This window comes from Panulirus ornatus, chromosome 3 (assembly GCF_036320965.1).
Source record: "Panulirus ornatus isolate Po-2019 chromosome 3, ASM3632096v1, whole genome shotgun sequence".
NCBI lineage: Eukaryota > Metazoa > Arthropoda > Malacostraca > Decapoda > Palinuridae > Panulirus > Panulirus ornatus.
The window spans coordinates 64,826,372-64,843,524 of NC_092226.1; the positions used below are offsets into that span (position 1 = coordinate 64,826,372).

General features: G+C 39.6%; 1 protein-coding gene across 1 annotated transcript in view; it reads right to left on the reverse strand.

The window, feature by feature from the left end:
* Positions 1–2,731: 2,731 nt before the first annotated feature.
* The window catches only part of LOC139759877 (glucoside xylosyltransferase 2-like), a 46,990-nt gene continuing 32,568 nt past the window's right edge, over positions 2,732–17,153 (reverse strand). The window contains exons 7-8 of the mRNA XM_071682407.1: positions 7,402–7,560; positions 2,732–2,993 (exon numbers count right to left, since the gene is read on the reverse strand). Of these exons, the coding sequence (XP_071538508.1) occupies positions 2,805–2,993; positions 7,402–7,560 (348 nt within the window). The 3' untranslated portion in view covers positions 2,732–2,804. The remainder of the gene's footprint in view (positions 2,994–7,401; positions 7,561–17,153) is intronic.

Below are 17,153 nucleotides of genomic sequence, written 5' to 3' on the forward strand. Positions count from 1 at the left end.
AACTGTATAATATTGCTTGAACTACAACTATTCCTTCAAACATATCCATTTTTGCTCTATGAGATAACATTCTCTCTTCCCACACATTCTACATTGTTCCCAGAACTTTCCCCCACTCCCCCACCCCATGACTCACTTCCGCTTTCATAGTTTCATACACTGCCAAGTCCACTCCCTAATGTCTAAAACACTTCACTACATCCAATTTTTCTCCATTCAAACTTGCATCCTAACTAACTTGTCCCTCAGCCCTACTGAACCTAATAACCTTTACATTTACTCTCATCTTTCTCCTTTCACACACTTTTCCAAACTCAATCACCCACCTCAGCAGTTTCTCTTTCAAATCTACCACCAGTGCTATATCATCAGCAAACAACTGACTCACCTCCTAGGCCTTATCATCCCCTGCACACTGCATAATCACCCTTCTCTCCAAGACTCTTGCATTTGCCTCCCTCACCACCCCATCCATAAACAGATTAAATTACCATGGTGACATCACACACCCCTGCCATAGACCAACCTTCAGTGGAAACCATTCACATTCCTCTCTTCCTACTCATTTGATGAAAACTTTTCACTGCTTCTAGCAGCTTACCTCCCACAGTGTATTCTTAAGACCTTCCACAAAGCATCTCTATCAATCCTATCATATGCCTTCTCGTGTTCCATAAATGCCACTTACAAATCCTCCATTTTTCTGCTCCTCCCCAATCTGATGCTCTGTACATGCCTTCACCTTCTTAATTAATACCCTCCCATACAACTTACCATGTATACTCAAAATTACACATCTGCAGTTTGAACACTCACCTTTATGCCCTTTGCATTTATATGATGGCACTGTACATGCATTCTACCAATTCTCAGACACTTCACCATGATCCATACCTACACTGAATATCCTTACCAACCAGTCAACAACACAGTCACCCCCTTTCTTAATGAATTCAACAGCAATTACCATCCACTCCTACCATTTATATGTGTGGAATGTTTTGAATGTGACAGTAAGCAAAGTGAGAGAGTTATGGCAAAAGGTTTGGTGAAGGGTTGGTGAAAGTGTTGTGTTAGATGAAATGTGGTGGGAGTGAGTGGCACTGCAGTTGAATTTCTAAAGAAAGGGGGCGACTGTATGGTTGATTGGCTAGTTGGTTTTCAGTGTATGTATGGATCATGGTGAAGTTCCTAAGGATTAGTGGAATGCATATATAGTGCAGTTGCATAAAGGCAAAGATGAGTGTTCAAATTACAGGGTCTTAAGTTTCTTGAGTGTACCTGATAAGTTGCATAGGTGAGTGGTGATTAAGAGGCTGGTGGCATGCACTGAGCATCAGATTGGGGATGAACAGTGTGGTTTCATGAGTGGCAGAGGATGTGTGCATCAGGAGTTTGCTTTGAAACTGAAGAATGTGTGTGAGAAAAACTTAGAACAGCAGAAGGATTTGTATGTGGCATTTATGGGTCTGGAAAAAGCATATGATAGGATTAATAGATATACTTTGTGGAAGGAGTTACAAATGTATTTATGTATTTATGGTGTGGAAGGAAGGCTATTAGAAGTTGTAAAGTGTTTTTATCAAGATAGCGTGCATGTGTGTGTGTGTGTGTGTGTGTGTGTGTGTGTGTGATTAAGGTGAATGGTTCCTGGTGAAACTGGTCTGTGGTGTGGGTCTGTTGTGTTACCAAAGATATTTTGTTTATGGATGGGATAAGGAGGCAGGTAATTGCAAGGGGTGAGGGGCAGGTATGCAGGTGGAAGGTTATGGGAGGTGAGTCAGTTGTTTGCTGATAACATGGTAATGGTGGCAGATTCAAGTGGGGAAACTGCAAAATTGGTGTCTAATTTCAGGAGAGCATGTGAATGGAGAATGTTGAGAGCAAATGTGAATAAAAGTAAGGTTATTAAGAGTGAAAAGGTTATCAAGAAATGCAAAGAGACAGATTACTTGGATTTGAAATCAGAAAATCTGGAGGAAGATAAATGTTTTAGTTACCTGGGAGTGGACAAGGCAGCAAATGGAAACATGGCAACTAAGGTGAGTCATGGGGTGAGTGAGGTGGCTTAGGTTCCGGGAGCAATGAGGAGGTCAATATCTGAGAAGGCAAAACTGGGATGTTTGAAGGTACAATGTCTTGAAGGTTGTATGGATACAAGGCATGGGCTAAAGATGAGAATGTAAGACAAGAGTGAATGTGATGAAAATGTTTGAGGATAATATGTGATGTGAGGAGGGTTGATCAAGTAAATCATAACAGATTAAGTCAGAGATGTGGTTCAGTCATATGGAGAGGATGCATAAAGACAGGTCGAAAAAGAGGGTAAATATTAAAACGGTAAGACCAAATTGGAAATGGAAAGAAGTGAATAAATTTTGAGTGAAAGAGTTGCATGGGACAGATGGAGGAGGCAATGGAAAGGCCTGTGGGGCCTGGTCATTGATAGGGGTCTGTGATTTTAGTATATTACACATTACAACTGGAGAATGGACGTGAGCAAATGAGGCCAATGAATGTGAGCTAATGAGGCCTTTTCTTCATCTGTTCCTGCCACTACCTCAATAATGTGGGAAATGGTGAGCATGTATGAAAGAAAGAAAAGAAAGGTAGTATTATCCCTAAGGATAGGGTAGAAACAATACTACCCAGGTATCTATAGAAATTTTCACAAAAACTTTATAGACAATAAAAAAAACTGCCTACTTCATAGAATAGACTATTACATTATGTAGAACATATGTCTTTTATTAAATGATAACAAAAACTATCATTATATACTGTATACAATAGTCTTTCACAATTCAATGTAGTTCATTAACTAACACATGCTTCTGAAGCTCTTTGGTTAACATGTCATCAATATTACTAATGAGGGCACACTTTGATGGCTGATGCATTTTGGTGACAGCAAAAAGGTCTTTTTGTAGGGAAGTCAGGAAGTGGCTTAGTGATGATCCTAGCAAGTGCCGTTCCCATGCCTCAAATACCACCTTTAGGGAAGAGACAAAAAAATTAATAATCCTCTGTTCTTGACCTGAATGTAAAATGCTTTTTTTTTTTTAAGAAGCTATTATCAGATACCTAAGTCAAGTCTTAAATTTGAACAGGTACACCTTTCATCCTTATTTGCAGATCACAATGTGGTTTTGTACAGTGAATGTAGCCAAAAAAAGAAGTTCTGAGTAAGAGAAAAAATAATCCATTTATTTCCCCATCGTGTTGATTCCATGGGAAGCTGTGACACACTACTGCTTATTCTATGATATCTCCATCAGAAATAAAAGGCAAATAAACCCCCTCATCTCATTAAATAAAGGAATACAGTCTTTTAAAACTTACTGTGTAAAATACATGATAAAAGTTGAATTGTGAGGTTCATCATGCCTACTATGACCTAAATGAATACTCTCTAATATCCACTAAAAGATTTGTAATCATGGATAAGAATATACACTAGACCATACCAGGTCTATATACTTATTAGTTTTTTAAAAAATTCAAGCAAACCATGGAACAATATACCCAAGGATGTGATGATCTTAACGTTATCCCCTTCCCTCAGAATATTCATACCTGAATTACAAAACTATATAGATATTAATTTACAAATCATAGCCAGATCCTGTATACCAAGATGAAGATACAAAAACGAGGAGAAGCATATTTTAAATGGGTAGAGCATATGGGGACGTGTGCATTATTACACTTTTGCACAATAAGAGCAGAGAGTTTTGTACTCATGGGGCCCCATATCTTGAACTTTCTCTCCTGTTAAGCAGCCTCCATTCTTTCAGCAATTAAAGTTTCATCACTTGGTTTATCGCAGCCTACCAACACCCTTATATCAACACAGTACTTCACCCTTCGAACAACCTTCATGCCTAGCTTTTTGTTTTAGAATCTGGTTTCTCTGTCATTGCATCTCATGAAGAACTGTTCACTGTCAACAGCATTCATATGAGTTATAAACTTGAAGGTTGTGATTGGATCACACTTAACTCCATTCTCCTCCATGGTGGGCAGATTTATAGCCCTCAGCCTCTCATGGTGGCTTTATGTGTGCATTTTACATCTCATGAACTTCACAATCATGTGGTTTTTCATGTATTAGTACACAGCTAGCATTTACAGTTTATTCCAGTTATCCATGACCCTTACACTGTAACAGTACTTCCCTAAATCCTCTCCAACATTGTTCTTGCCCAGCTCTTTAGCATGACATATGTTTACTCTGTCATTGTATCTCATGAAGATATGGTGAGTCAATGTCTTTCAAAAGAGAAACTTGAAGGTCTTAATCATATCACCCCTAACTCTCCTCTCCTCAGTGGTGGGCAAGTCAGTAGCCTTCAGCCTTTGTTTGTTAGCTCTCTTGATTCAGATACCATCTTAGGTGCTCTTCTCTGAACACTATCCTTTAAAACTTTGTGCTTTTTTAGGTTCAGTAACCAGATCTAAGAAGCACATTCCAGTTTTGGTTTGTCTGTTGCAAATGGTTCCCCATGCACTTTCCTCGTTCATATACTTAGATGCTATTCTAATATTTGCCAGCAGAAAGCATGACTTCTTAAAAGTTTTCCTGATGGAGAGCTCTAGTGACAGGTTTGTTTCAGAATCAACTACTTCTTGCAAGAAGATAATAGCATTTTCTTAGATCCAAATTCATTAACCATCCATCATGCTAACTTTTGAGTTTGTGTAGGTCCTTTTGTAAGCTGATGCAATCCTCATCAGTTTTTATTTCTCTTATGATCTTGGTATCATTGTTAAGCACCCTAATCCATCAGGCAAATCATAAAGATATTACATATCAATAAGTACAACGGAACCAAGATTGAGCCCTGCAGCATGTCACTGGTGACTTCAGCTCATTTTAAGAATGCTTCTCTAACTTGTGTCCTATGCTCCCTCATACTAAGGTAATCTTCTATCCAGTAAAGGGGTCTAACCTTTCTTTCCCTGTAGACTCAGTCAGTGTTGAACATTTTCTGGTAGTCCAGGGAATTTACAGTCTACCTGTCCATCTCTTAGTATATGACAGGGCTCACTCTGTCAAATCAATCCAAGATTTGGCATGAAAGAATTTCTCTCCATAACTGCAAATGGATTTGTATGTAGCATTTATGGATCTGGAAAAGGCATATGATAGAGTTGATAGAGATGCTCTGTGGAAGGTATTAAGAATATATGGTGTGGGAGGCAAGTTGTTAGAAGCAGTGAAAAGTTTTTATCGAGGATGTAAGGCATGTGTACGTGTAGGAAGAGAGGAAAGTGATTGGTTCTCAGTGAATGTAGTTTTGCGGCAGGGGTGTGTGATGTCTCCATGGTTGTTTAATTTGTTTATGGATGGGGTTGTTGGGGAGGTGAATGCAAGAGTTTTGGAGAGAGGGGCAAGTGTGAGGTCTGTTGGGGATGGGAGAGCTTGGGAAGTGAGTCAGTTGTTGTTTGCTGATGATACAGCGCTGGTGGCTGATTCATGTGAGAAACTGCAGAAGCTGGTGAATGAATTTGGTAAAGTGTGTGAAAGAAGAAAGTTAAGAGTAAATGTGAATGAGAGCAAGGTTGTTAGGTGCAGTGGGGTTGAGGGTCAAGTCAATTGGGAGGTGAGTTTGAATGGAGAGAGACTGGAGGAAGTAAAGTGCTTTAGATATCTGGGAGTGGATCTGGCAGCGGATGGAACCATGGAAGCGGAAGTGGATCATAGGGTGGGGGAGGGGGCGAAAATCCTGGGAGCCTTGAAGAATGTGTGGAAGTCGAGAACATTATCTCGAAAAGCAAAAATGGGTATGTTTGAAGGAATAGTGGTTCCAACAATGTTGTATGGTTGCAAGGCGTGGGCTATGGATGGAGTTGTGCGCAGGAGGATGGATGTGCTGGAAATGAGATGTTTGAGGACAATGTGTGGTGTGAGGTGGTTTGATCGAGTGAGTAACGTGAGGGTAAGAGAGATGTGTGGAAATAAAAAGAGCGTGGTTGAGAGAGCAGAAGAGGGTGTTTTGAAATGGTTTGGGCACATGGAGAGAATGAGTGAGGAAAGATTGACCAAGAGGATATATGTGTCAGAGGTGGAGGGAATGAGGAGAAGTGGGAGACCAAATTGGAGGTGGAAAGATGGAGTGAAAAAGATTTTGTGTGATCGGGGCCTGAACATGCAGGAGGGTGAAAGGAGGGCAAGGAATAGAGTGAATTGGATCGATGTGGTATACCGGGGTTGACGTGCTGTCAGTGGATTGAATCAGGGCATGTGAAGCGTCTGGGGTAAACCATGGAAAGCTGTGTAGGTATGTATATTTGCGTGTGTGGACGTATGTATATACATGTGTATGGGGGTGGGTTGGGCCATTTCTTTTGTCTGTTTCCTTGCGCTACCTCGCAAACGCGGGAGACAGCGACAAAAAAAAAAAAAAACTGCTCACTGTCTCTTTAATTAGATAGTTGTTTCTCCCTGTAAGCAGTCATCCAATTGCTTTATGAGTATCTTCTTTAGCATTTTATATACCATGTTTGTTCTGGAGACTGGTCTGAATTCAGCTTATTTTCCCAATCACTTTTCAAACACCAAGGCATGACATTTGTCCTCTTCCAGTACTTTGAAAGTATGCCTTTTTCTAACAACATATTGAACAACATTCTAGCAGCCTAGCTGACTGGTCTGAATTCAACTTAATTTTCCAATCAGCCTTCTAAAACCAAGGCATGACATGGTATTATGCCTTCTCCAGGCAGCATAATTAACTAACTGAACAATATCCTGGCAGCCTAGCTAGTGATTTGCACAATTCTTCAAAACTTATGGAAAGACTTCAACAGGATCATGAGACTTGCATATGCACCATCACTGAATGCAAATCATGAGGCTCACCCCTGCACTGCATTTCTTCCTTTACCATTACCAAAGGAAAGCTTTGCTGTGAGCACTATACCATGGCCATATGTGTCATGTCATCTCACATATTTGTAAATATCCTTTACTTTTACATGAATTTCTTTCATTTAATGGGAAACAGAAAAATGATAACAATTTTCTGGCATTATTCTGAATGATCATTGGCAAATCACTCTGTGTTTAAGGGTTAGCAAGTGACAATAAAGAAATGCCTTCCCTTAAAAACAAAATTAAATCAAATGAACTAATTCTAAGGACAAGAAGGATCTTGAAATAAAAACTTACTATGGATCTTGAAATAAATGATAAAAATTTTATGGCATTATTCTGAATGATCATTGGCAAGTCACTCTGTGTTTAAGGGTTAGCAAGTGACAATAAAGAAATGCCTTTCCTTAAAAACAAAATTAAATCAAACAAACTAATTCTAAGGACAAGAAGGATCTTGAAATTAAAACTTACTACGGATCTTGAAATTAAAACTTACTACGGATCTTGAAATAAAAACTTACTTGTAGTTTCATCTCTGCACCATTGACAAAGGCCATAGCATTGCCATGTAAGATAGAAATACCATTACTAGCTGCATTAGGACACTTGTTGCTACCCTGAGAACACTGGAATATCCGGTAGTTCCACTCACATCCCAGCTCGTACAGATGGTCAGGGTACTGTGTGACACATTATTACATTTAAGAAATATAGTCCATTAGTTTTTCTTTTTTCATTCATTAAAACCTGTAACAAAATACTGTTGTACAGAATTTTAGACTTTCAGTATAACCAGTAATCTATATTCTAAAATCTTATGTATCTGACAAATAACTGCATCAGTAAAACAAAGTGTAGTCTTTTCACTTTGATGTTAAATGCAGGTAATGCAGATACTAAAAACAGAAGCATATTGATGGCCAACAATAGCAATACTCATAACATTAGATCACTGAATTAAAGTCATTCACCTTGTCTTATCCAACCCATGGTGGATCAAAGCTTTATATACACATCATGATATATAATATATTCTCATAATAGTGAATGAACTGTGAAGGGTGAAAAAAAATTCAAAAGGATGATAAGCAGCTTTCAAGTAATGCTTAACATGCATCATCTGCTCAAGAGCATTAACAGTGCATTCATTTGCTAACAAAATGAAACCTAAAAATACATTCTCTTCTTACTTATTTGGTTAATGTATATCATGCTGTATCCTTCATTTCTTAATTATTTGCAAGCTTACATTAGGCTAGCTCAACAGTCTTCTAAGACCAAATGATTTAAATGAAAATTTTCAGATGTAAAGATCATTCAGAATTACAGAAACTAAAAATGAAAGGAAGAGTGAAAATAAAAATCAAAGGGATAAAACCACACTTGCAATAACACTGCTTGCTATTTATCCTATCAGTGAAGCCATCCAAGTTTCTCATCTTGGGTTTAGCTGACTTTTTGTGGTATTCTATACTTTCTGCCATAATGCAGACTGAAATGCTTTCTCTCTTTTGTTTAATATAAATGTGTGGAAGAACGTTATCCCTGAGAGCAAAAATGGGTATGTTCGAAGGAATAGTAGTTCCAACAATGTTATATGGTTATGAGGCATGGGCTATAGATAGGGTTGTACGGAGGAGGGTGGATGTGCTGGAAATGAAATGTTTGAGGACAATATGTGGTATGAGGTGGTTTGATCGAGTAAGTAATGAAAGGGGAAGAGAGATGTGTGGTAAATGAAAATAGTGTGATTGAGAGAGCAGAAGAGGGTGTGTTGAAATGGTCTGGACATATGAAGAGAAATAGTGAGGAAAGATTGACAAAGAGGATATGTGTGTCAGAGGTGGAGGGAACAAGGAGAAGCAAGAGACTAAATGGGAGGTGGAAGGCTGGAGTGAAAAAGATTTTGAGCAATCGGGGCCTGGACATACAGGAGGGTGAGAGGCATGCAAAGAATAGAGTGAATTGGAACAATGTGGTATACCAGGGTCGACGTGCTGTCAATGGACTGAACCAGGGCATGTGAAGTGTCTTGGGTAAACCATGATGTGTATGTGGATAGGGAGCTGTGGTTTCGGTGCATTACAAATGACAGCTAGAGACTGAGTGTGAACAAATGTGGCCTTTTTTGTCTGTTTTCCTGGAGCTACCTTGCTGAAGCAGGGAGTAGTGATGCTGTTTCCTGTGGGGTAGGGCAGCGCAAGGAATGAATGAAGGCAAGCAAGTATGAATATGTATGTGTATATATGTATAAGTCTGTGTATGTGTATGTATATGTATATGTATATGTATGTATTTATGTGTGTATGGGTATTTATGTATATATGTGTATATGAGTGGATGGTGCTATTCTTCATCTGTTTCCTGGCACTACCTTGCTGACGTGGGAAACAGCGATTAAGTATAATAAATGAAAATGACTAACATTCCAAAGTTAATTCATATTACCACCATCAAGATGCCTTTTCTAATACTTTAGTATTAGAACTAATTTCTAGCTGCATTCCATGGAGAAATGTGAATTTTCCAGAAGTAAAAAAATGGTAACTGGTCCCTTTTCACTGCAGTTTTATCAATGCATAATCACAGAGATTCCATATCTGGCATTAATATTCCATAAGAACAACAACTGATAGCAAGGAAAATATGTAAATATAGTGAATATGGTCTAACACTTGCAGGATGGCATAAACATCATAAATGTAAAAGTTTTGGCTCCTCACACTCATAGGGATGAATGAATTATAGAGGGCGTGAAAAAAATATTGAGGAGCCGGATTTAAAAGGAAACCACGCAGCCCTGTGCTATCAGCTAGTAAGCAGTCTTCAATGATGTCATACATTATCATTATATAACTTTAATTATGTACCGTTATACATAACACACACTCATAATGATGAATGAACTGTGAAGGCTGTGAACATATTCAAAGGGATGCCAAGCAGTCTCATACTGCCAATATATATACACCTATAAAAAAAAAAATTTTGTATATTATCTAGATTTGTTCATTATGGTACAGACCACACTTTACAAAAATATCTTGACATTGTAATGTCCATAAATTATCCAAATGCAGTAATAAAGAAAAGAGAAATATATGAATCATTGTTTGAGTGGTGGTAGTCAATTGAATATGTAGAGGTAGCACCTTACAGGACCCTGGCAACTGTACTTGGTTAAAATGATGGTTGGTAAATGATGTAAGACATATGAACTGTTCTTTGACAGCTATGGACTTTAGTCATACTATGCAGTGAGAATGAAAATTGGATCTTACGACTCTGGACATAAGTCATGCTAAAGGGCTAAATATGATGTTATATTTTACTTCAACATGTTACTATAAAAAAAAAAGAATTCCAAGAACTGAATAGTGTTTCAGTTGGATGTCAGGGTATGCGTAATTCCCAAATTTCATATTTTGTAATCACCTATTTGTGCTGCATGGAAAGTTTTACTCTCGTGGGGCCCCCATCTCTTAAACACACTTTCATCATACAACCACTCAAATTTATGTGAAGTCTGCATCAACAATGACCTCAGTCAATCTGTTCAAGTCATCCACCACTCTCATACCATAAAGGTATTGTTTACATCCTTATTTACAAGTTTCTTACTTTCATGTTATGTCTTCTGGTTGCTCTGTCCCTATATCTTTCAAAGTACTGTCCACTTCATTTGTCTCTCCCTAAAACTTGAATATCGTGATAAGGTCAACCCTCAGTCTTCTCCCTTTTAGATTGGGTGAATTCAAAGCCTCCAGCCTTTCCCTGTAATTTAGGCCTCTAAAATCTGATATCATCTTTGTTGCCCTCCTCTGGACTTTCTCTATGAGTTCTTTGTGCTTTTTTGGGTGTTGTGACCAAACCTGGGAAACATATTCTCGTTTTGGCTTTATGTATGATATGAATAGCTTGTTAGATATTCTTTATCCACATACTTGAAAGCTATTCTATTTTCCAGTAGACACTGTCTCCTCAGCTGTTCTCTTGGTATGGGACTCTGGTAACACATTAGGAACAATATTTATTCCCTAGTTCCTCTCACACACAGAATTTTGAAGCTTATTTCCTGCTAGGTAATAGTCATAATGAGGCCATCTTTCACCTTGGCCCAACCTCATTACATTTGCAGGGTTGAATTTCATCAACCACATTTCAAATTAACTTTCGAGTTTGGTTAAGTTCCCTTGTAAGCTGGTGTACTTTTCATTTCCCTCATGATTTTTGCATAATCTCTAATTATATTTAAGTAGGATTCCATACCTTTAGGTAAGTCATTAATATAAATCAAGAAGACTAATGGTGCCAAACCCTGTAGAACTCCACTGTTCACTTCACTCATTTGGAAAAGGCTCCTCTGACATGCATCCCTTGCTCCCTCCTACTGAGATAATCTTCTGTTCAAAGGAGTTTTCCCCCTTATTCCTGCTTGGTGAACCAGCTTTATAATCATCTCTTATGTGGTACAGTGCCAAAAAGCCTTCTGCTGGTCAAAATACAGACAGTCCATCCAGCCTTCCCTTTTGTCCAGGGTTGAGCTCTCTCTTGCAAAACTGTAAGACGTTAGTTACATATTGCCTCCTCTCCTTAAAACCATGCTGTCTCACTTATGAAATTCCTCCTTGACAGAAAGTCATCCACTTGATTTTGATTTCTAATACTCTTTTCCAGAATCTTACACACCACATTCGTTAGTGAGACCAGTCTGTAGCTTAACACCTGTTCTTGGTCTCTTTTCTTATATACAGGTATGGCACTTGCCCTTTTCCATTCCCTTGGCAATATACCTCTCTCCAGTAATACTTATACATTCATTTATTATACTTTGTTGCTGTCTCCCACGTTAGCAAGGTAGCGCAAGGAAACAGACGAAAGAATGGCCCAACCCACCCACATACACATGTATATACATAAACGCACCTATACGTACCTATACATCTCAATGTATACATATATATACATACACAGACATATACATATACACACATGGAAATAATTCATACTATCTGCCCTTATTCATTCCTGTCACCACCCCGCCACACATAGAATAACAACCCCTCCCCCCGCATGTGCACAAGATAGCGCTAGGAAAAGACAACAAAGGCCACATTCGTTCACAATCAGTCTCTAGCTGTCATGTATAATGCACTGAAACCACAGCTCCCTTTCCACATCCAGGCCCCACAGAACTTTCCATGGTTTACCCCAGACACTTCACATGCCCTGGTTCAATCCATTGACAACACATCGACCCTGGTATACCACATCATTCCAAGTCACTCTATTCCTTGCATGCCTTTCACCCTCCTGCATGTTCAGGCCCCGATCAATCAAAACCTTTTTCACTCCATCTTTCCACCTCCAATTTGGTCTCCCACTTCTCCTCGTTCCCCCCCACCTCTGACAAATATATCCTCTTTGTCAACCTTTCCTCACTCACTCTCTCCATATGACCAAACCATTTCAAAACACCCTCTTCTGATCTCTGAACCACACTCTTTTTATTACCACACATCTCTCTTACCCTTTCATTACTTACTCGATCAAACCACCTCACACCACATATTGTCCTCAAACATCTCATTTTCAGCACATCCACCCTCCTATGCGCAACTCTATCTATAGCCCACGCCTCGCAACCATACATCATTGTTGGACCCACTATTCCTTCAAACATACTCATTTTTGCTTTCCAAGATAACATTTTTGACTTCCACACATTTTTCAACGCTCCCAGAACTTTCGCCTCCTCCCCACCCTGTGATTCACTTCCACTTCCATGGTTCCATCCACTGCCAAATCCACTCCCAGATATCTAAAACACTTCACTTCCTCCAGTTTTTCTCCATTCAAACTTACCTCCCAATTGACTTGTCCCTCAACCCTACTGTACCTAATAACCTTGCTCTTATTCACATTTACTCTCAGCTTTCTTCTTTCACACACTTTACCAAACTCAGTCACTAGCTTCTGCAGTTTCTCACCCGAATCAGCCACCAGCGCTGTATCATCACCGAACAACAACTGACTCACTTCCCAAGCTCTCTCATCCACAACAGACTGCATACTTTCCCCTCTTTCCAAAACTCTTGCATTCACCTCCCTAACAACCCCATCCATAAACAAATTAAACAACCATGGAGACATCACGCACCCCTCCTGCAAACCAACATTCACTGAGAACCAATCACTTTCCTCTCTTCCTACAAGTACACATGCTTTACATTCTCGATAAAAACTTTTCACTGCTTTTAACAACTTGCCTCCCACACCATATATTCTTAATACCTTCCACAGAGCTTCTCTATCAACTCTATCATATGCCTTCTCTTGATCCATAAATGCTACATACAAATCCATTTGCTTTTCTAAGTATTTCTCACATACATTCTTCAAAGCAAACACCTGACCCACACATCCTCTACCACTTCTGAAACCACACTGCTCTCCCCCAATCTATGCTCTGTACATGCCTTCACCCTCTCAATCAATACACTCCCATATAATTTCCCAGGAATGTTCAACAAACTTATACCTCTGTAATTTGAGCACTTGCTTTTATCCCATTTGCCTTTGTACAATGGCACTATGCAAGCATTCTGCCGATCCTCAGGCACCTAACCATGAGTCATACATACATTAAATAACCTTACCAACCAGTCAACAATATAGTCATCCCCTTTTTTAATAAATTCCATTGCAATACCATCCAAACCCATTGCCTAGCCGGCTTTCATCTTCCACAAAGCTTTTACTACCTCTTCTCTGTTTACCACATCATTCTCCCTAACCCTCTCACTTTGCACACCACCTTGACCAAAAGACCCAATATCTGCCACTCTATCATCAAACACACTCAACAAACCTTCAAAATACTCAATCCATCTCACATCACCACTACTTGTTATCACCTCCCCATTAGCCCCCATTCACTGATGTTCCCATTTGTCCCCATGTCTTATGCACTTTATTTACCTCCTTCCAATACATCTTTTCATTCTCCCTATAATTTAATGATACTCTCTCACCCCAACTCTCATTTTGCCCTCTTTTTCACCTCTTGCACCTTTCTCTTGACCTCCTGCCTATTTCTTTCATGCATCTCCCAATCATTTGCATTATTTCCCAGCAAAAATTGTCCAAATGCCTCTCTCTTCTCTTTCACTAATAATCTTACTTCTTCATTCCACCACTCACCACCCTTTCTAATCTGCCCACCTCCCACGCTTCTCATGCCACAAGCGTCTGTTGCGCAAGCCACCACTGCTTCCCTAAATATACATCCTATTCCTCCCCCATTCCCCTTATGTCCTTTGTTCTCACCTTTTTCCATTCTGTACTAAGTCTCTCCGGGTACTTCCTCACAAGAGTCTCCTTCCCAAGCTCACTTACTCTCACCACTCTCTTCACCCCAACATTCTCTCTTCTTTTATGAAAACCTCTACAAATCTTCACCTTTGCCTCCACAAGATAATGATCAGACATCCCTCCAGTTACACCTCTCAGCACATTAACATCCAAAAGTCTCTCTTTTGTGTGCCTATCAATTAACACATAATCCAATAACGCTCTCTGGCCATCTCTCCTACTTACATACGTATGCTTATGTATATCTCTCTTTTTAAACCAGGTATTCCCAATCACCAGTCCTTTTGCAGCACATTAGTCTACAAGCTCTTCACCATTTTCATTTACAACTCTGAACACCCCATGTATGCCAATTATTCCCTCAACTGCCACATTACTAACCTTTGCATTCAAATCACCCATCACTATAACCCAGTCTAATATGAGTGGTCTATCAAGTTTATCTGCACATCTCTTTAGCCCTCTGATGAAATTTCATCAGAACCATGAGCATAGTATTCTGTTAATATCTTTTCTACATTTTTCTTTCTTTCTTTCATACTATTCGCCATTTCCCGCATTAGCGAGGTAGCATTAAGAACAGAGGACTGGGCCTTTGAGGGAATATCCTCATCCGGCCCTCTTCTCTGTTCCTTCTTTGAAAAAAGAAAAAAAAAAAACAAGAGGGGAGGATTTCCAGCCCCCCGCTCCCTTCCCTTTTAGTCGCCTTCTACGACACGCAGGGAATACATGGGAAGTATTCTTTCTCCCCTATCTTTTCTACATATCTCAACAATTTTCAGTGCCTCCTCCCCATTCCATCTCACAGATGTTAGGGCCATAGTGCCTTCCACTGTGAACTTCCTATACCATTCCTCACATATTCCTACATCATCCTCTAAAATATTCCCCTCTGAATCCCTTAGCCTGATTATCTGCTCTTTAACAGACAACTAGCTCTTGATGTATGTGTGACATAGTTCCGGATTTCCAGCTGCTTTGTCCACAATATTCCTTTCAAACTTTCTTTGTTTCTCTTTTCTTATACAGATATACTCATTCCTTGCTCTTCTATACCTTGCAAATGCTAGCCGCCTAGAGTGCCATCTATATCTTTGTAAGTGCACATCTTGAGGCTCCTTTGCTTTATGACATCTTTAATTAAGCTGTTACTTCCTCTTTCTTACCATTCTCTTTATTTCAGGCTTCAGGTACCCATATCTCTACTTCACTCTATATTTTACAGAACCTCTCTCAACCTGTGTGTGTATGTGTGTTTGTGTGTGTGTGTGTGTGTGTGTTTTAGTTACCTACAGTGATACCCTGTTGAAAGCTGACTTGCTACAGAGCCCTTTATTATATCATCTTTATGTAATTCAATCATGTAGTGAAAAACTGCAAATCCAAATGAAGTGGTTGCTTTCACCATTTTTGTTTATGTTTGCTCAGCCAAAGATGACCAGCATATGTAGAGCACTCTGGCCCTTTCAGCACTTAGCTTCTTGAGCTTCTTCACTTTAACGATAATAAGGGGGTAATTGTATTGTTGACTGGTTGGTAAGGGTATTTAATGTATGTATGATTCATGGTTAGGTGCCTGAGGATTGGCAGAATGCTTGCATAGTGCCATTGTACAAAGGTAAAGGGGATAAAAGTGAGTGCTCAAATTACAGAGGTATAAGTTTGTTGAGTATTCCTAAGAAATTATATGGGAGGGTATTGATTGAGAGGGTGAAGGCATGTACAGAGCATCAGATTGGGGAGGAGCTTTGTGGTTTCAGAAGTTGTACAGGATGTGTGGATCAGGTGTTTGCTTTGAAGAATGTATGTGTGAGAAATACTTAGAAAAGCAATTGGATGTGTATGTAGCATCTATGGATCAGGAGAAGGCATATGATAAAAGTTGATAGAAATGCTCTGTGGAAGGTATTAAGAATATATGGTGTGGGAGGCAAGTTGTCAGAGGCAATGAAAAGTTTTCATCAAGGATGTAAGGCATGTGTACGAGTAGGAAGAGAGGTATGTGATTGGTTCTCAGTAAATGTTGGTTTGCGGCAGGGGTGCATGATGTCTCCATGGTTGTTTAATTTGTTTATGGATGGGGTTGTTAGGAAGGTGAATGCAAGAGTTTTGGAAAGAGGGGCAAGTATGCAGTCTGTTGTGGATGAGAGAGCTTGGGAAGTGAGTCAGTTGTTGTTCGCTGTCTATATGGTGCTGGTGGCTAACGCAGGAGACTGCAAGAAAGTAAAAAAAAAAAGATTCATTTTCATAATTATTATACTTAACCGCCATCTCCCGCATTAGAAAGGTAATGCAAGGAAACAGACAAGGAATGCCCCAACCCACCCACATACACATGTATATACATAAACGCCCATACACACACACATACATATGTATACATTTTACCATATACTTACATATACAAACACAGACATATACATACATATGCAAACACAGACTTATACATACATATACATACACAGACATATACGTATATACACATGTACATATACATACTTACTGCCTTTATCCATTCCCGTCGTCACCCCGCAACACACAAAATCGCATCCCCCACCTCCAGCGATGTAGCGCCGGGAACAGACAAGAAAGGCCACATTCATTCACACTCAGTCTCTAGCTGTCATGTGTAATGCACCGAAACCATACTCCCTTTCCATATCCAGACCCCACAGACCTTTCCATGATTTACCCCAGATGCTTCACATGCCCTGGTTCAGTCCATTGACAGCATGCCGACCCCAGTATACCACATTGTTCCAATTCACTCTATTCCTTGCATGCCTCTCACCCAATCGTTCAAAATCTTTTTCACTCCATCCTTCCACCTCCAATTTGGTCTCCTGCTTCTCCTTGTTCCCTCCACCTCTGAGTGGTACACATGGGTCAATGTGCAATC